At 42.2% G+C, this 27,747-nt stretch overlaps 2 protein-coding genes across 2 annotated transcripts in view; one reads left to right on the top strand and one right to left on the bottom strand.

The window, feature by feature from the left end:
- ATP13A1 (ATPase 13A1) overlaps positions 1-18,184 on the bottom strand; it is a 50,032-nt gene extending 31,848 nt beyond the window's left edge. Inside the window, 7 exon segments of the mRNA XM_042448508.1 lie at positions 469-575; positions 1,834-1,903; positions 2,665-2,820; positions 5,741-5,813; positions 9,023-9,213; positions 10,749-10,838; positions 17,808-18,184. Coding sequence (XP_042304442.1) covers positions 469-575; positions 1,834-1,903; positions 2,665-2,820; positions 5,741-5,813; positions 9,023-9,213; positions 10,749-10,838; positions 17,808-18,155 — 1,035 coding nt within the window. The 5' untranslated portion in view covers positions 18,156-18,184.
- A 239-nt stretch (positions 18,185-18,423) lies between these two features.
- On the top strand, positions 18,424-25,012 carry CHCHD5 (coiled-coil-helix-coiled-coil-helix domain containing 5). The gene is made up of 4 exons (XM_042448507.1): positions 18,424-18,549; positions 21,132-21,272; positions 23,028-23,179; positions 24,648-25,012. Coding segments are annotated over exons 1-3 (294 nt in total). The 5' UTR covers positions 18,424-18,547; the 3' UTR covers position 23,179; positions 24,648-25,012.
- The last annotated feature ends 2,735 nt before the right edge of the window (positions 25,013-27,747 follow it).

Consider the following 27,747-nt stretch of genomic DNA (forward strand, 5'->3'; position numbering starts at 1 on the left):
CAGATTCACTCATCCACCCGAAGGAAAGCCTCCCTGTGAGTACACAGTATAAATATTGCTTAAAAATGGCTGGATCAAATCAAGGCCTCTCTATCTTCCAATATTGGCCCATCCCTGGATAAGAGAATGCTTCCTTGTTGTCTTTTCAGCCATCATCTTGTTTCTAGGTCTTACTAAGCAAAAGTTTACTTCCTGCACCTGATGGCAGCTACTCCCTCATCCTTCACTATTGATCATTATGCAGTGTACCACATGCAAGTGGTCAGCTGTTGGTCCCGTCTGTTCCTTGCCACGCATTACACAAAAGCCTGCAACATCCTCCCCTCTACACCCATAAACCCCCACCCACTGTTTCCTTCATCCTGTCTATCTTCCTCAGTCAGCATCATCTTTGCAGCATGGGTAACACCAAGCATCCTGCTGGTGTTACAGAGGTGGCAATCAAAGAGTAACAATCTCCAGACAAACCTTCATCTGAGGCACAGACTCTCCAGTCAACATAGCTTCATCTACAATGCATCTTCCTCGCAGCAGCAGCACATCGCATGGCACAATGTTTTCATGGGGTGAGCGGCCTGGAATTGAGAACTGAATGTTCAGAAAGAGGGGAAGATATGGCCTTTGTGAGGCTCTAAGGCAGGGTTGGGCAATTGTGGCCAATTTTTGCTCCTCCACTGTGCCCTTTCCCTTGTGGGCTGTAGTGCTACATCTGCAGTGACCTGGAAGCTATTTGCCATCAGTTCCAGTCTGATATTTGATCATGTGTGACAGAGATGGGGAACAAAATAAGATAAACTGCCAGATTTTGAAGAGGCTGTGTGACATGTCCATGAGAAAGGTGGTGCTAAATAAAGGTGCTGTCATGGACAAGCTGCCTCTGGATTAGGACTTTATATGCAGCTACTTTCAAATGGACAAGGATATGGTTTTAAATTCTTTAAGCCTTTGAAAAGCTTTTAAAAAGACTGTCTTGTTTTCATCTTGTTTAAATAATTTCATTGTTTCAATCTGGAATTGTTTCAAATTGCTTATTGCTTTATTTGTGTGCCACCCTGAAATCCCATAAATATTTAAAGATACTGTATAAATAGGCTGTTAAACATCCCAGCTGTTTTCAGTTCAGTCAAGACAAACCAGTAGTAAACATATTGGCCCTCTCTAGTAAGTGAAGCATTAGAAAATTTATAGGGCCAGTATCTCCACCTTTACTGATTCATAGTTAAGATGCTGGTATGGCAATCCTACACTTTGCAGGCACTTTCTGTTTTCCAAGGTACACTGCCATAATGGCCTAGAAGCACACTGCAAGGTCCACACTCTTTTTGTGAGCCAGAAAGGAAGGAGATTACTTAAGGAATGACTAAACATGAATTACTGGAAATGCGATCTACATAATATTGTGCTTTTGCCTCTTTCCACTTTCTCTTTGAAGTATTTCACACAGTAAACACTTGCAGGCCCTATAAGCCCAAGCATACTCCTGAAATTGCAGTCCAGGTCCAATGGATTTGGCTCCTGATAGAACTGCTACTGTTAGCAAGATTAGGAACTCACCTTCCCCCTGCTGCCCTCCACCAGCTGTATCAGATGGCTGAGAAACCCTGCAAAATAGTTCTTGGGGAAAAAATAGATGGCTGCAAGGGAGAGGGAGAAAGGGTCCAAACCTGGATTTAGGTCACTGGCAGACTTTTTCCTGCCCTGACTCTTAGAAACTTTGGTGATATTTGGGGATGGATAGACAGGAAATGAGTACAGTTGTTCTTTGGAATAAGCAAGGCCAGCTAGATAAACTTTATAAATTCCTATCTATCATAAATAAGGAAGCTCTGTTACCGACTGATACAATGTCCCCTGGAATGATCTCATCACTGGAAATTGGCCGCCATTTCCTGTTTCTGTAAACCTGTGAAATGAAGAGGGACAGAAAGGTGGCACTTAGAATATGGCAGGATGAAAGCATCAGAGAAATGGTCCAGAGTCTAACTTCCTACAACCTATATTACTTGTGACAATTCTTCCCCCCAACACCCTCATGAAAAGTATCGGACCGATGGTCCATTATGGATTTATGCAAAATCAAATTATTCTATGACAACTCTGGCCTGGTAGGTAAAAGGCCTTTCAGAAGATGATCTTATCTCTCTTTCTCTCTTTTCCTATATCACTGATCAGCTATGGAAGGGTGTGAAAATTTAACATCTGTAAATGTGAACTATCTCTACTTGTGAGTGATAGCTACAACATTCCCTGGGTCAGCAAGCAAGAAGCCCATTCTCACAAGACTAAGCTCTATTGAAAACGAAGGTATCTGGGAAGGACCACATATCAGATGCTAGGAGCAATCCTGGAAGTTGAGCAGCAATCATTTTTAGCAAGCACTTTAAGCAGGTAAGAAGATGTGAGACAAAGTAATCTCTACATTACCTTCATTCAGGGACTGAAGCAATCCTTTGTGTTTGCACCCCCAGTTTCACCCATTTCTCTTGGTGGCTCTTCTTTTCACCAACTATCCTTACACTCTCCACTTCCCAACAATGATCACCTCTCCACTGATGGTATGTCACCCTGAGCAAAGGGCTTTCATCATTTTGGAAACCACACAACTGTCAAGGATGACACCACATGCTGAAAGCTTTGCTTCTTACTTCACTTATTTTCTCTTACCTGGATCATGTAGGGCTTGTTGCCCATTTTTCGGATCTCTGACATGTTCCTCATTTGCTGCTGGACGAGAGATGCTTCAAAAGCCACCAGCATGGAAAGGGTGAAGACACTGTAATACCAGTATTCATCCAAGCACCATAGTCCCACACAGAATACCTGTGGGAAGTAGAAACAATTCAGTTCTGACACAATGCAGTAATTTTCTGGGGAAATAAAGAGGCATAGAAATGTCACAGCCTGAAACAAAGACTTTGGTAGTACTGTATTGTAAAATGTAAGCTAAGAAGTCCAATATAAATTATTATTTTTAGTCATTAACTTACTAGCTAGCCTTGGGCAAGGCATTCTCTTCCAGCCTCAGTTATACCTCTCTCATAAGGAGATCCAGCTTGAGTGTCCCTCATCCAAAATTCCAAAATCCAAATACTCCAAAAACCCAAACCTTTATGGGTGGCTGAAATCGTGACACCTTTGCTTTCTGATGGTTCAGTTCACACAAATTTTGTTTCATGCACAAAATTATTAAAAATATTGCATAGAGCCTGAAGCAGATGGGCCAAATAAAGAGCCTTCTGGGCACTTTGGGGATGTGCCATTAAAATGGTACACACACACCAAATCGGCTCGAAGTTGCTCAGGGGTCGGCTAATGTGGCCCAAAGCCGGCCCCAAAATGCAAAAACTTGCTCCTGCTAGCGGCCCATTCAGGACCGCGGCAGCGGAAGGCTTCAGGATGTATGGTCACCACAGTCCTGGAGTGATTGAGGCCGGAGCAATTGCAGATTGCTCCATTGGTGTGTATGAAACATAAATGATTTGTGTTTAGACTTGGATCTCATCATCAAGATATATCACAATGTACATATATGCAAATACAAGCATTCCAAAATCCAAAAAAATAAAAATAAAATAAAATCCAAAACACTTCTTTTTCAAGCATTTTTGATAAGGGAGAACTGAACTTGTATATACTTTTGACCCACTTTAAAAGACTGTTGAAAGGATTACTGAAATACTGGCCAGTATCAATTGAACTAGTTTTATATATCTAAATGGACCTTCTATTTGACTTTTCTTAAGCATCAGAAACTACTTTTCCAAAAAAATGAAGTTTCAGAAGCAGACTGAGATAGAGAATGAAGTTATGCCTCTTTTATTGTCTCAACGAAAAGCGGGATATAAATAAAAGTTTTATTATATTATTTATTATGTGCCAGACAGCCAAAGGGGAGAGGGGGAGGCAAGAATTCTCCCATTGGCTAAATTAAAGCAGTTTGTTTCTCATCAGCCCTTCCAGCACATCTGAACATGCCATGAGGATGAAACAGGGGTTGGGTTTGTATAAACTTTGTTATTCACATAAACATCTCATGTTTTGTACACACTGTAAAACTTATAAGAAAAAAACATTAGCTTGATGCCATTGATAAAAGTAAAGAGATAGAGCCTGGTACATTTTTTTTAAAGTCATACATTACTTTCTCAAAGGAACTAACTTGTGTTACAGTATTTATTGCTTGCTACTTGTGACTAGTAGTAGATTTTTTTGAAAAATACATTTAGAAATACAAAAGTGGTCAGATGTCTCTCCAGTTGACCTCCAAAAAGCAACATTGCATTAAAATATGGCCTAACTAGTCCTTATATTTCTTTTAAAAGTAACAATACTAAGACCAGTGTTACTCCAAAAGAAACACATCACATCTAATACCAGTACTTGTTGTTTTACTTTCAAACTCTGGCACATTATAAACAAGAATCTGGGGGTTAAAGGCTATCTTTGATTTCTAATGACTAGAGACTGGATGGCATGGCCTAGATCAAGAAGAGTCCTTAATTTTTCTCCTCGTTGGAAACTTAATGGCCAGGAAAGAAACATGGATTGAGATAACTGGACAGTGACAAATTCACTTTGTTTTACCATTAGGCAAATGAGAACTGTCTCAGCCTAGAAGCAATCTGGGCACTAAAGAATACTTGATTTTCCAGCTTTTCTACGGAGACCAAATTTCAAGTCCATACCAGGCTGCCAACTACAGAAGGCTGGCATATGTGGTTCACAACATCCTAGCAGGCAACAGATTTTGACAAGAATGGAACTCCATATGGGTTTCTTAGGGCCCAAACCAGGGGTAGGCAATCTTTTTGAGCCGGGGGCCGGGTTGCTGTCCCTCAGAAAACTGGGGGGCCGAAGCCAAAAAATAAATAATTAAATATTTTTTTTTAAAAAAAAAATTATATATATAAATAAACCAGGACAAATGTAGGACAAAATTTTCAAATGGAAGACACTTTTTTAAAAAAAATGGAGGACACGCGAAAAATTTGCTGATTTTTTTAAAAAATGTTAATATAAATGCATGTTTGCGGTATAGAAATAAATATTATTATTATTATGATTATTATGTTTCTGAGGCTTCTATAGACAATTGCCCCCCAAAGGCCCCGGCGGCAATCGGCAGCAGGATTGGGCTGGGGCCGGTCCCAAGGCCTCGCCAGGCCGCATCCGGCCCGCGGGCCACAAGTTGCCTACCCCTGGCCCAAACAGACAGGCCAAAATAAAGCTGCTTCAGGCCACTTTGGAAATGTGCTGTTTAAATGACATATGCATCTTAAGAGGCTAGAAGCTGTGCCAAAGCTGTGCTCCAGTCCTTAGGACTGGAGTGTGGCTTTGGTGCAGCTTCCCACCTCTTAGGACGTATGTGTCATTTAAACAGCACATTTCAAAGTGGTCTGAAGCAGCTTTATTTTAGCCTGTCTGTTTGGGCCCATAGTTTAAGAAACAAAAGAAACTCTCTCACACAAAAGAGTTGCCCATACACATCTGCATATGTGTGTGCACGTTGTGCCTTCAGCTCAACTCTGACCTATGCCACTTCTATACTACTAGTGATTACTTGGCAAGATTTATTCAGACAGACTTGCCTTTGACTAAGACTGAGAGAGTGTGACTTGTCCAAGATCATCTATTGGATTTCCATGGCTAAGCAGATATTCAAATCCTGGTCTCCTAGAGTCCTAGACAATATTCAAACCACTGCACCATGCTGGGTCTCTACATACAGTTTTTTGTTTACCTGAAAGACAAAGAAAGGGGCTGTTGCTCTCTCTTTGAAGAGCTCAAGAAATTCTGGCACAACCATCTCTGCCCTGTGTGGAAAAGCAAAAGCCTTGTTAATTTTGGTACTCACATACTGCAGAGCCATCCCGATTTGGTGGCAGCCACCAAAACCCTGGAGCCTTTATTTTCCTCTGTGGAGAACATCTCCATAGCTTCCTCCTTTCTTTGAGCACAATTTAGAGTAATGGACCTGAATCTCAAGGACACTAGGAGAAAGCTATGAGTGTGCATGTGTGTACACACAGGCATGCACACATGGAGGCTTGAGGACTCTTCCCTTGGATTTCACCCCCTTCAGCCCCAAGTGCATCAATAGCTGAACAAACAGGAATTGGTCACTGTAGCCACTACAGCTGTCATGGAAACATCCAGCAGTTTATGAAGAAACAAAGAACTGATGTGATAATCAAGTCATCCAATGGGGAAGACTTTTCAATCTCAAGTTATCAGCCAATTTTTAAACTCTCTCCTATTGGTTGACATGATTGTGATATTGCTGATTTGTTCTTTCACAGCTTTTGTGAAAGCTGTAACTACTGAGCCAGGCTTTAACTGAGACTGCCTTTCTTGAAAAGCTCTGCTATTATCTGTTTGTGTTGTTTGCCTTCAAGTCATTTTTGACTTATGGTGACCCTAAGGCAATCCTATAATGGGGTTTTCTTGGCAAGTTTCTTCCTATTGCCATCCTCTGAGGTTGAGAGAGTGTGACTTACCCAAGGTCACCATGTAAATTTTTATGCTCAAGCACTGAATCGAACCCTGGTCGCCAGAGTCATAGTCCAACGCTCAAACAACTGTGCCATGCTGACTCTCCTGCTATTACCTACCAGGTTCCCAAATCCTGACAGGCCTTTAAGGGAACAATGTTGTTATCTTTAGGTGGGTGCGAGACAGGGACACTGCTACTTCAGTTAGCTCAGAAAGGGTAGACTCCCCTGCCTAATCTGACAGATACATCACTTTGTAGGCCACCAAAACATGCTTCCACACAGCAGGGCTTTAAGAATAATCATGCTGCTGCATGGCTGGAAGAAGAGGGCAGGGAATGGTTCTCTTACTCTATTCCTATATATCTGCAGGCCCTAAGAATGGATGGAAAAGAGAGATGGGGACTAACGTGAAGAACAAGGCAGGGTGGAACTGGTAGATCTGTAGGAAAGGAGAAATGATGGAACTTTTACTGTCCTGAAACAGAAATGATATTAAAATCTTAAATTTCTGTGATTAAGACAATTAAGATTACTTGTATTAAGAACATCTTCCAATTCATTTTATTTTTCTGATTTTATTGTTAATGAAAATGCATACATTGGATCAGACATTCTTGCTAACCTCTCCAAGTGGATATGTGCTTCTGAATACACACACACACACACACACACACACACACACATCAGGGTTGGGTGGGGAACCAAACCAGTTTTTTGTTTGTTTGTTCAAATCATGGTTTTGGGGTGGGCTTTGGAATGTTACTCTGGCAGCAACATTACAGTCGGCCCTTCTTATACACGGATTTTTTATACACGGATTCAAGCATACACGGTTTGAAAATATCCCAAAGAAGTGTATACATTTACCTTGATTTTTCATTTTTTATAAGGGACACCATTTTGCTATGTCATTATATTTAATGGGACTTGAGCATACACGGATTTTGTTATACACGGGGGAGCTTGGAACCAAACCCCAGCGTATAACAAGGGTCCACTGTACATCTCCGAATATCACTGGTGGTTTTAATTGCTCATCCTCCAATATGAATTATATCATCATCTGGCAGCAATGGTCCCCTACCCGATACATTAGAAAAACAGGGTAGCTTTTACTCAAGTGCATTAAGTGAACACAAATGCAACATTAGCACTGACAATATCAAAATAAACATTTCAAAAAGTTGCAGAACACTTTTGATGTTCCTGAACATTCAATTACAGACCTATAAGTAGCTCTTCCAGAACAAAAACACACCAACCAACCAACCAACCAAAGAAAAAATAATCAAAGGAAAATTGGAAAAACCCCTGAACTGGAATATAGTCACAAATTCAATTCATTAAAAGAGGTATGAACAGTGAAAATGGTTTCCAGGCACATTACATATATTAATATATGGATTTACACCAGTTTTTTTTCCATCAATAACACGTGTAACAAAGAAATGTCCTCAGAAAACCTCATATTTCAAGGGAATAATTGTGAGTAATTGGATTTTATTGCTCTTACACCTTAGGATCAACAGAATAGCTGCTTGCTAGACTTATATAATCTCATGCACTCTTTAAATTTTTATGGCCAGAGGCACAATTTATACCTTTTTTTATTCCCTATCTCACCCTCAGCTACACAACTGTACTTAAATTTACGTGGCTTTAATATCACTCCATTAATGCATCTGAAGTGGATTCATCCATCTTAAAAGGTGCTGCTACATTCCTTCTCCCCCCCCCCCCGCCTTTTTAAAAGAAGTATTGCAGTATATAGAAAAGATGCATAACTCTGAAAAGAGAACCTTTACTTCTGGTGAGATCTTTTCAGACAGATGGTGGGGGGAGGTTACATTTGTCTGTTTGGAGCTAAATTCCACTCATACCTACAGCTCTAAAGACCAGTTATAACAGAAGGGGTAATCTGTTCAGGAGTAGAACCAATGGGTGAATAAACAGCTGTAGCAAGAGTCCCACACAAGTGCAAAAATATTTCCATGCAATTCTTCCTATAGTTAATTATTAATCAGCATCTGAATGAGGCATTTTTAATATTATGTTCAGTGTATATTATATATTTTGTGTTACATAGAATAATTATTGTATTCTTTTACAAACAATACATTACATATTGTTTCTGCTGTTCTGTTTTTATTTTTTAAAAGATTAATTATTGTAAGATGTCTTGAGTTCATTCTCAAGAAAGATGTCTAAATAGTTCAATTTTTTTTAAATTAAACCAAAAGCAGACTATGCAACCCCTCTGCAACTGGCCTGGCTCACTGCAAGCATGACATAATAGCAACTATGGTTAATCTATAGCTATTTTTACTACTGCTGCTACATATATGTACCCTTAAAGTGGTACTTCTTTACTAGCTTATTCAATTTGCAATCCAGACAACTAATATTTTTAAGTTAACTAGACAGCAATATAGACATTCAGCAGCTAAGAGCTCAATTGCTCCAATTCCTAGACATGCTCACCATCAATGCCGTATAACAGTAACCAGGAGCACCTGTATTCCACTTACTTGTTGGTGCCATATTTCTTCTCTGCTGCTTTGATTTCTTTGTCTTCCTGGTAGCCTCGTGCATTTTGATAATACTGCAGTGGATGTTCCACAGGGAATGCTACAGGAAAGAATTTTTTCTTCTCATTGAGTTCATAGAAATATTTGATTTTCTGAAATTCAAAGGAAAGGACTTCTTGTCCATCTTCCCCCTAGAAGAAAAAAAACACAGAATCAACTATTTCCATGTGGAAGAAACCATTTCTGAGTTTAGTTCAGTGATAAGAGAGAGAGAGGGACAAGCAGACAGATGGACATTGTGATGTAGCGGTTTGAATGTTGGATTATAAGAGAACAAATTCCTGCTCAGACACAGAAACTTACTGGATGATGTTGGGCAAGTCACACATTCTCAGCCTCAGAGGAAGGCAAAGGCAAAGACAATTCCTGCCAAGAAAACCCTGTGATAGGGTCTCCATAAGTCAGAAATGACTTAAAGGGACACAACAACAATCAAAAAGAGTACACAGTATAGAGTAAAAAAAACACTTTAATACAAGGAATTGCTAAGCAATCAAAAAGCAACTTCTTAACAATTCTGCCATAAAAGTGGACAAAAAGGAACTGCAGATCTGTGCGGGAACAATGTAAGAACCTGTGTGTCAGCCAGGGGGCAAGGCTAGTGCTGAAAACATCACTGAGCTCTAGAAAGTTCTGCTCTTTGCACTACATGGGCTTCAGCAACCCATATGTGTGATTCACGGAGACCACAAAGAAATCCCAACATCAACAAAAGCTGCAGCTAGAATGAGAACTACGATATGCAGTGCACCAAATGCTTCTGGAGTGTAACTTCCTGAACCTTTCCCCTTAACCTATGCAGGTTAAGGATGATGGGAATTGAAATCCAACAGCATCTGAACAACTGCACAATTTTCACCCTTGAATTACAGGAAGAAGGACAACCCAAGAGATGAATGAAGCTGACAGAAAATCCTAGCCCCTGCTTCCCAAAGAGGAAAAAATGCCCAAAGCAGCCTGGAAGGATGAATTGGTTTATTTTAGCATCCATAAAAACTTATGCTTGGATCCTAATGAATATTCTGCTCATAGATGTTCTTGCTAGTGTGAGGAAGAGGCATTTGTTTACAAGTTCCCCCTGCAGGCCTCACACTTCTATAAACTGTTTAAGAGAATTGGGGAAAGCTCTGGAATAATGTAGAGGTTACAGCAGAAGAAAAACATTCCCCCACCCCTTCTAAATTCCCCCTCCCCTTCTCAGCTTTTTCCTTCAGCAGAGGTCTCCACTGAAATGGGGATAGAATAAGTGCTTCTAGTCATACAGGAGAACTCAGGCTCCAACCTGCTGTCTGCAAGTCTCTTACTTAAGTTTGACTATAAAATCTGCATTTCATGTCTTCTGACTGTGGAGATTACCACACTACACTCTTATAGTGCTGCTATTTCACTGTTACTGTTCTGGCGGCCTCCTATTACATTCTGGGATTTGCAATTTAGGGAGGGGCATTTCGTATTCTCAGCCAGAGAGATCTTAGGCCTCACTGAACTACAAACCCCAGAATGCAATAGGAGGCAGCCAGAGGAGTCAAAGAGGAATAGCAGCACTATAAGAGTGTAGTATGATAATCTTCTGCCTGCATTGAGGTGCTACACTGTCTTGGCTGACAAAGGCAAAATGGGATATTCAAAGCAGACAAGCCATACACTGTCCAAAATAATTTTTTACCTGGTCTCGGTGAAGTGGCACCAATTCTGCAGAGCCGTTATTTGGGGTTGGCACAACTTTTGCCAATGTGGCTTTTCTTGGACTGCGCACCTGAAAAACACACAACAGGAAGCCAGTTTTTAGAGCCAGAGCCAAGGAAAGCAGATGTGTTGTACAAGAGGTGTGTGTCCATGTGTGTGAGGAAGAAAGGGACACATAGACACCTTGTGTATTTGTCAATACAGCTCAAAATAAATTCTATCTACAACACTACCACTTTTAGATTGCGTGATATTTAACCTCTTGTTAAATGTTCCCATACCTACTTAACCAACTGCATTTTAAGTAAGTTGGGCAAGATAGTGGTGAATGTTGAGGGTGGTTTTTTCCCCTTCACTGCTGTGTCTTGCTTTTTTGCTTTAAGACTGCTTTGTAGGTATTGACTGAATATTTGCATCTTTCTCAGCTAGGTCGATAGGTGGTAAAATGTCAGTATATGAGAATAAGACTGTAGGCAGGGAAGCTGTTTTCTAGTTTCCCATCCCATCTATGGCTGAGGTCAGAGAAAGGCTAGATTATCAATGGTGCAATTGGAGCAAATACTCCAGCACTATCACTGGATAAGATATCCTATGCTTATACTGGAGCAGTTTATTAGTTGAAGGATAAAGCACTCTTGCCAGATGTCCAAACTGATCTTTTGCAGAAGGCTTCTAAAATCAGACTGAGAGCTTCAAGCTGCTCTGCCTATATTTACTAGGGAATGATTCCCAATGTACTGAAGGGCACCTATATCTGAGTAAAAGCACATAGCCTGACTGCCCACCTGCTCACCTGAATTTTTGCACAAGCTTAGGATCCACAATGAGACAGAGTACAGCAATTGCCTCAGGTGGCTAATTTCAAGGCTGATTGAAAGCCTAATTTAAATAAGTAATTACAAACCATCATTTAATTGGGTTTCATTAGTAGGGATTTTGAGAACCGAAAGCAATCTTGTGCCTGTGCCTTTGCACTAAAATCTCTATAATTAAACTACTTGTCGTCACGAAACTGATTTCTGGAAAGTTTAAATTATGGAAATGGAGATAAGTAGAAGTAAATGACTTCAACAGCAGACTTTGATGACAGCGGAAATATGTAGATTTCTATGGTTCCTGTGATGGAGAGAGGGGTGATTTATTTATTTGATTAGGTTCAAGTTCTGAAATGGCTCTGGTCCACCCTGCTTTACAATTAGAATCAGATTAATTGCTGAGCTAGGAGGAAAACAGCCCACTGCATTATCTAAATCTACTGCAGTGGAATTAATTAGGCCTAAACCACTGTTGGAAGAATGCAACAAAACAACGTTACTTGGAAGCATGTTACATCTTTATTATCTAATCAGCAGGGGTTCCTGATTTAAAAAGCCAAAAGGAGGAAGAAATGTAGCAGTATCTTTAAGACTAACTGATCTTTCTTAGCATGAGCATTTGTGGCTATCAATCTACTTCTTGGAAAAGGGCTCCTGGTTTGTTTCTGGCATCAATTTAAATCATTCTGTTCAGAGCCTGAAATCATTAAGGCGATTACTTAAAAGATCAGTTGAATTAAGAAAACTAGCGTGGAGTAGTAGTTTGAGCATTGGACTATGACTCTGGAAACCAGGGTTTGAATCTCAGCTATGGAAACCCACTAGATGACCCTCGGTCACACACTCTCAACCTCGGAAGAGGGCAATGGCAGACCCCCTCTGAAGAAACATGCCAAGAAAACCCCATGATGGGTTCACCTTAGGATCACATAAGTCAGAAACAACTTGAAGGCACACAAGAACAAAACAACAACATTATTTGAATTGTTCCTCTTATTTAAATTCATATTTAAAATATTAATTAAATTAAAAATTAAAAAATTAATTAAAAATTAAAATATTACATTAAAATATTAGTTTAATTCTTATTTAAAATATATCCTGCTTTGAGCCAAAAGAAGGGATTTATCTTTCACAAATAACAAAAAAGCAGATGTGAACATTAACTCGGTAAGCCTCTATGATGCCTGCTTCCCCACTCAATTCTATTGCCAGGCTTTAACATCTGCCCATAGCTACACATGAAAACTTCCAGCTACAAAGCTTGGGTCATAAATAAGAGCTGTACACTGTGTTGGCTGTTCACAATGGAAGAAAATCCAAGAACTGAAAGCAAATGCAGTGGGTTGCTATTACAGGGTGCCTGGTTGCCCATTCCCTCTCGCACCTCCAGACAGCTGGAGTTTCAGGCAACAACACAACAGTTACAGAGAGGATGCTTCAATTTTTCACTCCCACCCCAAAGACTGTTATCTTGTCGTTATATAAACTTGTTTGCATGCCCTCCTGTGGTAAAGCAGCAAGAGAAATGCTACACTCCTACTCTAGTAGCAGCTTTCCAAGATTTCGGCCAGAGGTCTTGCCCTGCTTTGCTACCCTGATTTTATTCTTAGGTCTAATTTGTACAACAGAAATGATGCAGTTTGGCACACCTTTAATTGTCATGGGTGAATGCTATGGAATTATGGGATCTGTAATTTTGTGAGATATTTAGCCATCTTTATTAGAGCACTGGTGCCACAACAAACTACAAATCCCAGGATTCCACAGGATGGAGCCATGGCAGTTAATGCGATATTAAACTGCATTATTTCTGCAGTGCAGTTTAGACCTTAGGCATTGAGTGAGGGCCTCTAGCAGGCTGATCATCCCAGAGATGCAGTTCTTTCCACTACTAGTTTGAAAGGCTACAATTAAACCAAGATCACTCGGTGAAAGCATCAAATGATCCATAACTTTCAAGACAAAAGTCTTATGTGTGTATGCCTTCAAGTCACCTGTGACTCATAGTGACCCCATTAATTGCACAGCGTTTTCTTAGTCAAGGAAGACTCAGAGGTGGTTTTGCTAGTTCCTTAGCCTATACACCTGGTATTTGTTGGCAAAAATTATTAAAAAGCAAAGTGGGTCTGAAGAAAGGAAGTTTGGTAGAAGTTTAATGTAGTAAAAAGAACAAAGAGCTCCTGCCACATCTGACCTCTGGAAAGGGCACAACCACCATCCTGTCCCCCACAAAGCCATTTCCTAAGTGTGTGCTGAAAAAGTCCATCCAATTACTGCTCTTGAAGGGAACTTTGACTCACGGACCAACAGAACCACAAGTGATGAGGCAATATTATTAGTTATAGTCCCAAAAGAAATGGTAACTCAGAAAAAGAAATATCCATCACACTTGTATTTAAGAACTCATCTGGTGATGAGGATGTCCATGAAGGCAAGTGAATGGGTTGACAGAGAAAGGACATGGTATCCTGGCTCTTGCACAAGGGAGAGAAACCCACAACACCTGTCTTTTTCAACAGAAACAAGACATCAGGAGAATGAAGATGGATGCTCCATCACCTATGGAGAGGGTGGAAGATATTTAAAAACACAAACACACACACACAACTAATTATGCAGGCCCATGCTATCTCCAGAGATGGCTTTCCCTCCTCTGTGAGCAACTAGGCTCTGTGCAGGATATCTTGTGTAGGCTTATTTTACAAGACTGCGTATTATTACTGAGAGCCAATGTAGCGTAGTGGTTGGAGTGTTGGACTATGACTCTGGAGACTAGGGTTTGATTCCCCATTAGGCCATGAAACCCACTGGGTGAGCTTGGGCAAGTCATATGGTCTCAGCCTCAGGGAAAGGCAATGGCAAATCTCTTCGGATCAAATCTTTTCAAGAAAACCCCATGATAGGTTCACTTTAGAGTCACCATAGGTCAGAAACAAAGGCACACAAGAATAACAAAGTATTATGATTGCCTCTCAGAAAGCATAATCCAATTATCTAATTATAATGCTTAGGGAATGAATGGGATAAACCCAGGCAGGGCTTCTATGCAGCTTCAAGGAGGATACCTGGCTATTAGTATAGATTGGAGTTTGGCAACTATGATGTGTCTGGGCACCAATGAAACAAATAAAAACAGAAGTGAGTGAAGGCTTTGGGGGTTTCTGCAGCCAGTTTAAAAGATGAACTATATTTTCCCGCCTTGGAAAAAGAAGAGTTGCATGCAGCTGCAGGTCATTACTTTGCTCACTCCTAGATTCTAAAATTCAGAATTTAGCTAATCAAGGAGAAATATATTCATTTTGGACTGTAGTAACAAAATGGACCTCCAGTTTTAATCATGAAGATGCAACACTGTGCCTGGGATGTTTAAAGTACAGGGAAATCCTAGTGAGCATAGAATTTCCAAGCATGCTAAAATAATCTCTAATCTAGGGGAAACTGAAAGGAAAAGTAGGAGGCATTTCAAGATGACAAAGAATATGTCTTCATGCTAAAGCCAGCGTAGTGTGTGTGTGTGTGTGCCATGTCAACTTATAGCACCCCATAAATTTCAGAGGGTTTTCTTAGACAAGGAATATTCCGAGGTGGTTTTGTTAGTTTTGTTAGTTCCTTCCTCTGAAATATAGCCTACAGCATCTAGCATTCAGTGGCGATCTTCCATCCAAGTACTACCCAGAGTTGACCTTGCTTACCTTCCAAGATCAGATGAGATCTGGTGCCTTTATACTATTTTCTTTTGCTACCGATCCCCACAGAAATGATTGTGTTCGGAGAGAAGAAAGCAGATACAGTACATGGAAAGATTTGACCTTACAACAACCTCTGTCAGATTGGTTCCTTTGAGGTCATTAGTGTTGACAAAGTCCAAGAAATAGCCAAGATGTGTCATTCCTCACACACACAATGCAGTTGAAAGCCTGCCTACCAAACTACAAGTATGGAGAAACAAGGTGGCCACTCTGTCTTCTATGCAACTGCAATATATTTGACGAAATCCTATGTTGATCTAATTCAGTGTACAGCCCTTTTTTTTTGTTACCATATGGCTGAAAGGTCTTCTTCATTATGCATTGTGTTGTTGTTGTCACAGTAGAGGGTCACAAGCATCCATTCATTCATGCATTATTTGTTAGATTTATAGCATGCTTTATTCTGTAATGAGGATGAATTACTACCAATTTTAAGCACACACAGAATCATAGAATCACAGATCTGCACCTACATAACTCAAAGGGTTCATTTGCAGCTTTTCTATACATCACTGATAATGTTATAAAAATTATTACATTCAAGCCAATCCTATTGCAACCTAGAATACCCAACACCTTTCACATTGTACTACATCTCTTTAAAACCTAAGGGACACACCCACACACACATATCAGTTAGTGTGGTGTAGTTTGAGGTTTGAACACAGGACTATGACTCTGGAGACCAGAATTCTATTCCCTGCTCAGCCATGAAAACCCTCTGGGTGACCTTGGGTGAGTCACACACTCTCAGCCCCAGAAAAACCTGTGATAGGTTTGCCTTAGGGATGCTATAAGTTGGAAACAACTTGAAGGCAGAAAACAACAATACACACACACATAAGAAACATTTCTTAAAATTAGATATCTACTACATCTAACAAATCGATGTCTATTGTGTGCACATAATAGTCTATTATGTGCATGTAACAGATGAATTCTGTTCTGGCAAAGCAAAATGTGAGTGGCAACAAAGCAATGAATACTAGCAAATGGACACACTAACAGCCCTCAGCTGGTGACTTCCACATCCCTAATGATCTTATATCCTTATGAAGTCTGACAGTTGCCCTCAAATGTTCCACAGGGCACAAGGATGGGCTCAGCCACTCAGCATTTGGTTTCCATGCCAGGATTGTCACTCGGCAGCTCATTAAGAATAAAACAGTGGCTCTCTCCAGGAAGGCCAGTCCATCTACTTCACCTGTTGATGCTTCCAGCAAGTCCCCAGGAGAATGGCACCTCGGGACAGTAGCAGAATGTGAAGGGTGTCATGTTTTAACACAACGGCTGCAGAATTAATTAATGTTGACACCATTTTAACTGCCATGGGTCCATGCTATGGAATTGTGGGGTCTGTAGTTTATTATGGCACCAGAGTTCTTTGGCAGGGAAGGTGAAAATATTTCACAGAACTACAAATCCTAGAATTCAATACCATTGAGCCATGGCAATTAAAGTGGTGTCAAAGTTCATTAATTCTGCAATGCGGACTCAATCCCCTTCTCTAAAAGGAGAAGCAATGATGTGTGTGTGTCTGTCATTCCTTCAGCTACAGGGAAAGCAACCATCCTCTGCCCACTCAGGCAACCCTTTCAAAGCAGCTAATTTTAACTGGCATTCTCATGCAAAACTGGTTTATATATAGGCCTGTCTCTGGATTTTCTACTCCAGCTCTCATGCATCTGAGGAAGCAGGCTCAAGTGAAACGACAGCTCTTGCTACCAGCTTCCTTCTCTCAGGTCCAAAACACACTGCAGAAATAATCCAGTTTGAGACCACTTTAACTGCCCTGGCTCAGTGCTAGGGAATACTGGGAATTGCCGCTTTTATTGGGGCTCCGGAGCTCTTTCTGACTGAGGCTGCATCCACACTGGGAGGATTCTGGGAGTTGGAGTTTGTTGTGGGGTCCAGCTTCAAGAATTTCATAGCCTTCAGCCAGAAAAGAGTTAAAGCGGCACCAAACCGGGTTATTTCTCCAGTGTGGCTGCAGCCCAGAGAAGGCTAAACACCTCACAAAACTACCATTATTTCCCAGAACTCCACAGACTCTAGCCGTGGCTGTTAAAGCGGTTTCCAAAGTGGTTCATTTATTCATGCTGTCTGGATGTAGCCAAGGGCACGAAGCAACGGACTGAAGCTCCAGGAAAAAGAGATTCCGCCTGGTGCTGCAATGAACTCCCAGAATTCCACAGCACCGTTCAAGTGGTGCCAAACCGCATCATGGTCCAAAACATCCTGCAGAATTAATCCAGTTTGAGACCGCTTTAACTGCCCTGGCTCATTGCTAGGGACTTCTGGGAAGTGTAGTGTTTGTGAGACACTGAGCCTTCAGCTCTGGTGCCACAATGGAACTCCAATTCCCAGGATTCCCTAGCACAGGGCCAGGGCACTTAAAGCGGCCTGAGACTGGGCTATTTCCACAGCGTGTCTGGCCCTGTGCCTGCGGTGCGGCCGAGGAAGGCGACTGACCGAGGAGCAGTAGAGGAGGCAGTGGACGGAGACGCTCCAGAGGCCGGCGAGGGCGGTGAGGAGGTGGGCGGCGCCGATGGCGGCCAGGGCCAGGAGGGCTGCCTCAGGGGCCTCGGGCCCGACGGCGGCGGCGCTGCTGCTGCCCCCCCAGAGCCAGGCGCAGGCGCAGGAGCCCCACAGCCACAGCCACAGCGGGTACAGCGCGCAGAAGGGCAGCACCGTCCCCCACAGCAGCCGGGAACGACGCCGGTACGGAACCACCGCCTGGACCAGGTCGTCCCCGGGACCGGGACCGGGCGAGGATGATGTTGCTATTGCCGCCGCCATCTTGGCTCCGGGAACCACCATCCCCGCCGCCGCTTCTACTTCCGGGTCAGGAGGTTCCCGCCGCGCATGCTCACTCGCCGCGTGTCCAAACTGCGCATGCCCGGAAGCTCGACTTTCTTTCCTGACCACCGGCGCTCTACACGTGGCTTTCGGCGAAGCGTCGTCGTCCTTTCAACGCGCATGCGTGCACCTCTGGCGTCACGGCCGCTGCCTCGGACTTTCTGAACATGCGCAGAAGAGTGGCCGTACTAGTAGTAGCGAAAGAGTATGCGCGCACCTCCGGTGTCATGGCTACTGCCTCAAATGTCCTGAGCATGCGCAGAAGAGTGGCCCTAGTAGTAGCGACAGAGCATGCGCGGCCAGCGAGAGGAGGAAGAAGAGGCTCAGTTTGCCCTTGAAGGAGAAGCATCAAGATGTGAGTGAGGCTTCTCTCTGGGTTTTTCGTTCCAGTTTCTCTGGCTCTACGGAAGCCCTGCTAGGCCAAACCAAAGTACTGCATAGCCCAGCAGCCTGCCTCCCTGAACCTCCTAAAGCGACAGGGACTGAAGGCAGCAGCTCAGGCTGGCAAAGGGTGCTTCTACATACACTCTAGAAATGGTGCAGTTTGATCCCACTTTAGGGCAAGGTTTTGTTCAGAGGTTGTTGTTTTTTGTGCCATTGTGGTATCCTCTGAGGCTGAGAGAGTGTGACTTGCCCAAAAGAGTGGGTTTCTATGACTAAGCAGAGGATTTGAACCCTGGTCTCCTCCAGAGTCCTAGTGTGCATCTATATCAGTGGTCCCCCCCAAACTGTGCCCTTTGAAAGAGATTTTGGACTTTCAAGATTTTGGCCAATAAGTCTGGGATTCTGGGAGCTGAAGTCCAAAATTCCCTTTACAGAGCACACTTTGGGGGACCACTGAAGTAGGAACAATGCAGTTTGACACCACTTTTACGTGCTGTCGGTTCATCCTATATAGAATCCTGGGATTTGTAGTTTCACAAGGTCTTTGGCCTTCTCTGCCAAAGAGGGCTGGTGCCTCACAAAACTACAGATCCCAGGATTCTCTAGGATGGAGCCAGGCCAGTTAAAGTGGTGTCGAACAGCGTTATCTCTGCAGTGTATATGCACCCCACATCCGACACTCAAACCATTACGGCACACACGCTCTCTCATACAGTACATACTCTCCTTAGATATCCCAGGATTCCATAGGATGGAGCCATGGCAATTAAAGTGGTGCCGGATTGCATTGTCTCTGCATTCAGGGAATCTTGTAGCAGCTTTGAGACTAACTGAAAGAGAGAAGTTGGCAGCGTGAGCTTTCCTAGACTTGAGCCTACTTCCTCAGATGCAGGTCCAAATGTCGTTAAAGCCTACCAAAGCTCATGCTGCCGACTTCTTTCTTTCAGTTAGTCTCAAAGGTGCTGCAAGATCTCTTTGAATATAGACTTTCCATACTGATCCCTTTGCATACTGATTGGTCTTTTTAAAACATAGTGAGGTTTGATCCCACCCACCCCCAATACCAAAATCTGTGGATGCTCAAGTCCTATTCAATACATGGCCACATAGCCCGAAAAAGCCACAAGAAACTATGGATGCCAGCCATGAAAGCCTTTGACTTTATATATTTCTGTATTGTGGAATGACCTGCCAGAAGAGATTCAACAACTGAATACACTGTCTGAATTTAAAACAGCATTAATTAAAACAACATTAAAGACTAATCTCTTCCAACAAGCTTATCCAGATGATTTTTAAAACTATAATTTTGAAATGATGCATTTTAAACATAGATTATTTTAATATATATGTGTCTTCTTTGTTATTGTAATTATGTATGTTTTCACTGATATTGTGTTCTTAACTGATGCGTATTTATTGGATTTTTGTTGTTCCTCACCTTGATCCATGGGGAGAGGCAGGTAAGAAATAATAATAATAATAATAATAATACAGTGTGGATGCACCCTCGGATGCCGTTACCAGTCTAGCCTGGTTAAGTGACTTCTTGTCCTTCAAAGTTGGTGGAGACATTTAACTGTATTTCTGAAGTTGTCCAAGGCCCAAGATACACCGGCCAAAAGCGGTGTGCTGGTGCCAAAACTAGGATTCCAGAGCACATGGCAACCGCACACTCCAGAACCCTAGTCCGTACGGGCGGCGACCTCATGGTGGCGTCCTGTCCACGTGGGCACCACCATGATGCCGCTGCCGCTGCTCAGCATCTGCACATCGCTGTGTGTTGCATATGTCACGAGTGCACCAATGGCGCACTCATGACATACGCAGCGTACCACAAAAAGAACCCAGAAGAACTGGGTTCTTTTTACTGCGGAGGAACGCTGTGTGGTTTGGCTGCTGCGTCCTTCTGCAGTTATAACAGGCAACTCCAGCTGCTGTTTCAGGGTGGTCTGTACTGCCTCCAAGTTGCTTTCTGTTTGTCAGTTCATTAGTTACCCTAGCAGCCTGTCTTTCTTGGCTGTCTTCACCCTCACTTGATCCTCAAAACAGCCCTGTGAGGTAGGTCAAGCCCAATGGTAGTGGTCCACTGTTGCCAACTGCATACGTCTTTGGTTGTGAATTCTGTAGTGTGAATTATCCCCCTTGTGCAGAAGGGTTTCCCTTTGTCTAGCCTACTTGTCCCATCTTCAGCTGGTAACTCTTGATTATGTACTAAGAGTGAGGAGACAAACATCTCTCTGTCTGCTTTCTATATGCTTTGGTTCATAATTTTGCCAGAGATTCATCAAGTCAACGATTAAACAAATTCCTCTGAAAACTTAAAGAATGCCTCTGGTGTTATGCGTCTACACCCATCTGAGTTTAGGATGTAATCAGATTAGGGAGTAGGACTGGTTTGGTTTGAGGTGGTATGTGTGAGAAATTCTGCTAAGTATTTACTGTACCCACATGGCATTCTTCCATAGAATTTCTACAATATTCTGTCCATCATGCCACATAGTTGTGCTTGTTCTTTTCTTTATTAAGGGCATAATGTCTCTATCCCAATAGGCAGGCAGCCTTGGAGGTAACAGCACGTCATTGCCGCAAAGAAACTGAAGCATATGGCCAATGTGTCGCGGCCAACCCTTCCTCCTGGCAGCAGGACTGCCACCAGCTCAAGGTTGAAATGGCCAAGTGTACCTCTTCCCAGTAAGTTTTCTAAGAGAACCATTTAGCAAATACCTTTGTGTAGAATAAATCTGGGCTGTATCCACACTGTAGAAAGAAAACAGTTTGATATCACAAATTCTGTAGGACAGTTTTACTGCCATAAATCTGTCCTACAGAATCCTGGGCTTTGTAGTTTGGTGAGGCACTAGACCTATCTGACAGATCAGACTCATCAAACTACACAGCCCAGGATTCCACAGGATGGATCATGGCAGTTAAAGTGGTGTCAATCTACTTTGTTTCTGCAGAGTGGGAGAGCTGCCAGATGGCTCTTCAAATTTTCAGATCCCGTTTTGCCTCTCTTCCCCTGCTTTCTCTTTCTCTTTTTCTTTCTCCTTTTTTAATTTTTATTTAATTTTTAATTTTATTTTATTGGCGTGAGGATGTGCTGTAGTAGTTTGATTGTTCAACTATGACTAGGACTCTGGAAACCAGACTTCAAAACTCCACTCAGCCATGAAAGCCCACTGTCACACTCTTCCAGCCTCAGAGGAGGGCAAAGGCAACCCCCTCTGAACAAATCCTGCTAAGAAAGCCCCGTTATAAGTTCACCTTAGGGTCACCATACCTCGGAAATGACTTGAAGGCACACAGTAACAACACTATCATTTCACATCACAGAAAGTGTGGCTGGATGGATACAGGATGCAGGTTGCTGGAAAAACCTTCTTACACCTGTCTGTTTTCTCTTTCACATTTGTCTAGTTATGCTTAAATGTAAATTTAGACACCAACAATTGGCGGCTGAGAGTGGGGAGTATACTGCTAGTCTGCTGAATGTGAATGGGATGGCACATGTAGTAGGGGGCAGTGTGGCTCTGTGCGTGCAGTACAGACAGGTAAGGGCTTTCCCTGTCTGTATCTCATGCAGTTTGGGCTGCTGTCTGGATAATATTTCTAATGCTCTCATGTGGACAATTGTTACAAAAAGTGGTGGTGTGATGATGAGGATAATGGAAGGGAAAGTGTGGGTCTTTTTTGTTTCCAGACCTTTCTAAATGGAAAGTGTTGCTTTTAGTCAGCAGAATAGCTTACAGGAATAAGAAGGAGAAAGTGTTGGAGTGATAAACAAGACCCTTAGTGTGTGTATGACTGTTCATGGCTGACTCATGGACTGAGTTTGTATGTGTGGATCCCTCCCTCCCTCATTTTAGGTTTCCAACTGCTTCTTCCATAAGCCATTAGTAAGTGGAGGCAACCCTGTGTGAGGCATATGAGTTTAAATAAAACCTTCATAGAAACTGGGAACGATCTTTGAGAGAAGGGTCTATGAACAGAAATGGGTGGCAAAATAGGAAAGATTAACATGGGCAAGGGAGTTTTGTGAATCTGATTTTTCTTGAATTGTAATATTTACTGTAACTGTTACTGTACTCTAATAAATTTGTCTCAGTAATGTTTTCCTTTAAGGCAGCTAAATATTACCATATCCATTTTACAGATAAGGGACAACACTGAGGGTGTATCTACATGGTAGAAATAATAAATGTTGTATGACCATGCTATGGAATCCTGCCATTTGAAGTTCTACAAAGTCTTTAGCCTTCTTTGCCAAAGTGCTGATTCCTCACAAAACTTCAAATCCCAGGATTCCCTAGGATTGAACCATAGCAATTAAAGTGGTGTCAAAATGCATTATTTCTACATCATAGATGCACACTTAGAGATTCAAATAAGAGCTCAGGCCCTGTCAGTTTTCCCCATTTTTACATACCTGTGTGGCTTTTGTTGCAGCCCAATTGTACAGAAGATTCGTCGTGATTGTGCTGAACCATTTGCTGCTTTTGAACAGTGCCTTAAACTAAACCAGACGTCTGTGGTGAACTGCACAGAACACGTCCAGCAGTTTTTACTCTGTGCTGACAAGGTGAAACTGGCCACATAAGGTTGGTGCCTCAGTTGATTTTCTGTATTCAGTATGTGTGTGTGTGTGTGTGTGTGTGTGTGTGTGTGTGTGTGTGTGTGTGTGTGTGTTTACACCTCTAGGTATACCTACCGAATTGGATATTTTGAAATTAAGGTGAGATGAGATTTTAACTGTTCATCTGCCTTTCTTTCCAAGCTGACATGATGGTATGAAATGTTCTTCAGTATTTTGCCAAGTAGAAAGGATCAGTGGCAGAATGCTGAACATCTGTATATCTTCCATTAGAAGCAAAAGAGGCAGTTGCCCTCAGAGCAGATTCTCACATAGGACCTGATAAGGCTGAGGGGAGCTGTGTGCACTGAGCTTTTTAGGGAAACAGGATTTATGAAAGAGGAAAGCTGAAGAATTTGAGCCAAATAATTAGGACAGAGATTGAAGGCAGAGAAGCTAGAACCTTTTTCAAGTCCTAGATTGAGAGGGACTTTGGAAGGAGAAGAGCTGAATGTATGCCACATTTTAGATTTCAGTATGTCACATTTCAGTTTTCTCTATTGGTTCTCTGTTTCCTATACCTTTGCAAGCCTGCTTCAGCAAGAGTGAAAAATGACAATTCGTTTTTGTAGGCTGCAGTTCCTAGAGATACTGATGAAAAGCAGAAACAAGAAATAATCTTGTGGCATCATAAAGACAAACACCTTTATGGCCATCAGATGCATGGAATATTACATAGTATTTCAGGTATATATACAGTAGTTGTTTCAGGGGGTACTGTAGATAGACAATGAGATTATAGGAAGATGAAATGCAGCAGACATTGACAATGAAAACCATATTATTTACACTGGCCAGCACAAAACTGTTACTGATGACACAACCTTCTTGCTACCAGATCAGCCAGTTAACACATGTAGACCTCAGCACTACATCAATACACTACAATCTCAGTATAGTGTAAATATCCACATGCAGGCCTAAGCTACACTGAGCCATACACACACATACACCGACTTACTGTAAATCCCTTGAAGCTGCTCTGCACAGACATCAGGATCAGAGAAGTGTCTGGCTACATCCCTATAGCCAGACACAAAATAATGACATCAGTATTGAAATCAGTTGGTGTGCTCCAGGGGTCTTGCTGCTGCTGTAATCATTGTGTGTCTGGCTATGGAGACATAGCCAGATTCTTTTCCAATCCTGCCTGCTCGCTCTGAAGCATGGAATGACTATTCAGGGCACCTCCAGAGGCTTTAAAGTTGGAGGGGGTAGGTGCTGTGGAAGGGAAAAGACAATATGAACTGCCACAGAACACAAAAAAAGGGTATCTCCTTGCATAAGGAACACGTACTCATGTGTATGACCCTGACAAAATTCTGGCTGTAAGTACTGAAAGAATGCTAAATAAAAAATGTTAAAGCTACTTCAAGTCTCTTTATCATTTTTCACTTTTTCTCTCTCCCCTCCCTGTCCCATCCCTTTCTTCACAGTATGAAACAGTGATGTCTTCTTCAGTAGTAAATTTGTCATTCTTCAGAGTTCTGACTAGACTAAAGGTTCCTACCAAGAATGACAGCAGCATCATGTACATCCTCAAAATACTGTTCAGACACAGGAATCCTTCCCAGACCTGGATGCCATTTGCCCAGCTATGGTTACCCATGTCATCTCAGCTTGGCATGTTGAGTTACTGCTTTTTATGGAAAAGTCATGGAAGCTGCATTGGCATGACACCAGGATCATAACTCTTCTTACAAAGCCAAAACTGCCTCTTGGAACCCTCTGTATATGTTTTCCTATGCCTGCCCGGATCTTACCTGGACATGGTGCAATAAACTGCAAAGCACAGACCAAAGTAGACTTTTCTTTTTTGTGTAATGGTCAATTTTACAAGCAGAAATTCAAGTGAATTTACACTACAAATCTAAATCCATTTCAAAATGCTCTAAACGGTTCATAGGCAGAAGCAGAGAGGATGCTGACTTCCTTGTTATGGATCTTGCTTTGCACAATCTGTGATGCTTTGGCCTTCTTTACATTGGCATTTCTGCACAGGAAAAATAATGCAGGAATCTTCTTTGGCTATTCTGTTTCTGGCCAGAAGAGGGCATTATGTCAGCACCAGAGCTTTCTACACTGCTTAATTCTGCTTTATGGTCCTCTTGTGAAAAGATGGCATATGTGTACATAGTTATATTTGTGTGTCCTCATTTTAGTCAGTCTGGGTCGGGCATCATGCTCTGGAGCCCAGAAGGTTGCACTCTGGCCCATTATAGCTGCTCTGGAACTCTGGAGGGCTTACTATAAAGGATATTGGGAACCCTAGATTCTAGGATCTTTTCCTATCTTTTCAGTGACTATTGCTATTCTGTGTTTTTGTATGAAGACAACACCTCTTTCTCAAGGGACTTGGTTGGAAGTGGACTTTCCTCATCTTGTCCTTGGGACATATTATGTTCCCAGTTGTAAATGCAGGGATTCGTTCGCATCAGCTGTTTAAGTTATTGTCCTGTTGGCCATGATTCTTTATCTTTTCTTTGAAACTACTCTGCCATGTAGGCCATTCTGATTATTCCTGTTTTACAGAGCTGCAGTAGCCACTCCAGATGTGGATACTGATGTGTCTAAACAGCAGTTTCATCCATGGCTTCATTAGCACAAACTAGATTTGGGGGGGGGCAATGTACATCCGGTAGGCAATGAGGTCTACCTGCTCCAATATTCACTGTGGGTTTCATTTTCTACTGTTAATGAAAACTAAAAGTGGAAGGCCACTTTTATCTCCCCTTCCCAAGCAAAGTATGGGCAAATATAGAGGAGAATTTTGCACCAGTTCTTTCATTTAAAAAAAAAACAGTTGTTTTCTGTTATGTTCTGCCTTGTGGGGGGTTCTTTACATTGCAAAAACAGCATTTGGAGTTGGTTTACATCAAGTAGAGGTACCGAATGCTGTGGGGGAGAGAGAGAGAGAGACTGCATGTTTTGACCTGTGCCTTTTCCCCTTCTGTGCCCCTTGGGCTAAAACTGATTAAGGATTAGGATCAGCATGGCATGGTAGGATTGGCATGCCAAACTCTTAAAAAAACCCCCACACACACAAACCACCTCTCCCCTGCCAAAGACCCCTACCTTGCATTGCATTCATAGATTAAGTCTGAAGGAAATTACTTGTACTTCATGCAACCTTCTGTTGACTTAAGAAAGTAGGAACCAGCTTGTTCGATTCCTCTGATTTCAAAGGGATGTAGGCATAAGCAGCAATCTCTGGACAGAAGCCATTAGTTCTGGAAAGGAGGCATTCCGAAAGGGTTGGACTGCAGATTTCCAGAAATGTAGGCTGTTTCACCTCTGTTTCCTCCTGGATGCAATGGAATGAGCTTATCTCCCCATGGGAGTTACAAGAGAGCTAATTAATTGATATTTCAAATGGGCAGTAGGATGCTTGGTGCAAGACTGTTACAGATCATTAATTTATTATTATTATTTTCCCACCCTCTCTTTGATTTTCTGTCCCCCAAAGATCTGAAGTTAAAACTGGTTGAACATATTGCATCAGACCATTGCTTTGTCAGTTGTTGTCCTCTCCTGCCAAAGAGAGCTGCTGTGCCAAACCGGTGCAGATTAGAACAATCAAACTGACAACTGTGCCTTTAACTCCTCATCCAGAAAAATGCCCTCATTTTACACCCCGCTTCTCTCTGGCTGTTGGGAATGACCATTAATCAACCCCATGGAGTTTGGTGTTAGTGGTGTTGGGGAATGTAATCTCTCTGTTTCTCTTTCTCTATGTGTGTGTAAAAGCAGAAAGGGGAAGGTACTTTCCAATGCTACACAAGCTGGCTTTGACTGGCTTATATGCAGTCGAAAGTGAGGCAATTCTCCAATAGGTGTAAGAGAGTGGATGGAGAAGCTGGGAAGATCAGAAGCCAAGCATTTGAAATGTTTTCTAGGATACCCTTTACCAAGTATTTGGAGGCTCTTACCTGGCAAATGATTCACTTCCTGGTCCTGTCTACCAGTCCATAGCAGCCAGCAGCAGAGTTATGTTTAGTTGCAAGTGTTTTACAGCTGCCATGTTAAATTTGCCATAATGCCCTTGATGTAATTTCATTCCAAGGTACTGTGGGAAGTTTTAAATGATGGCTTCCAGCCCTATGATGTGTGAGAGGGTAGGTGAATGAGGGGATAATGTACATCAATGCAGTGCCTGGCACTTCCAGAGTGCTGAATCCCTGGCAGTTTCCCAAGGATGCCACATGGCAGCACTGAGCCTGGGTGAACTAGCCCACAGTGTTGCTTATGTCTGCATTTTCATTTTCTCTTCTGTTTGCCAAGTGTGGGTATGATCCAGGCAACACAAATCATTCTTATGTCCCACTTATTTTAGTGTGAGTTAAGCACAGGCTAAACCCTGGGTTCAAATGTGCTGAATTATGGCTGGTTGGTCTCTGTTGTATCTTTTCCCCTGAAGTGTGAATTTTTCAACTGCTGTTGGTCTTCCTTGGGATGCATAGAAAAACTGCATCCTCATGCCATCTTTTTTTTTCCTTACCACAATACTTCCCATTCCACCCTGACTATTTTCAGAGT

The sequence above is a fragment of the Sceloporus undulatus genome, chromosome 2 (assembly GCF_019175285.1).
Source record: "Sceloporus undulatus isolate JIND9_A2432 ecotype Alabama chromosome 2, SceUnd_v1.1, whole genome shotgun sequence".
NCBI lineage: Eukaryota > Metazoa > Chordata > Lepidosauria > Squamata > Phrynosomatidae > Sceloporus > Sceloporus undulatus.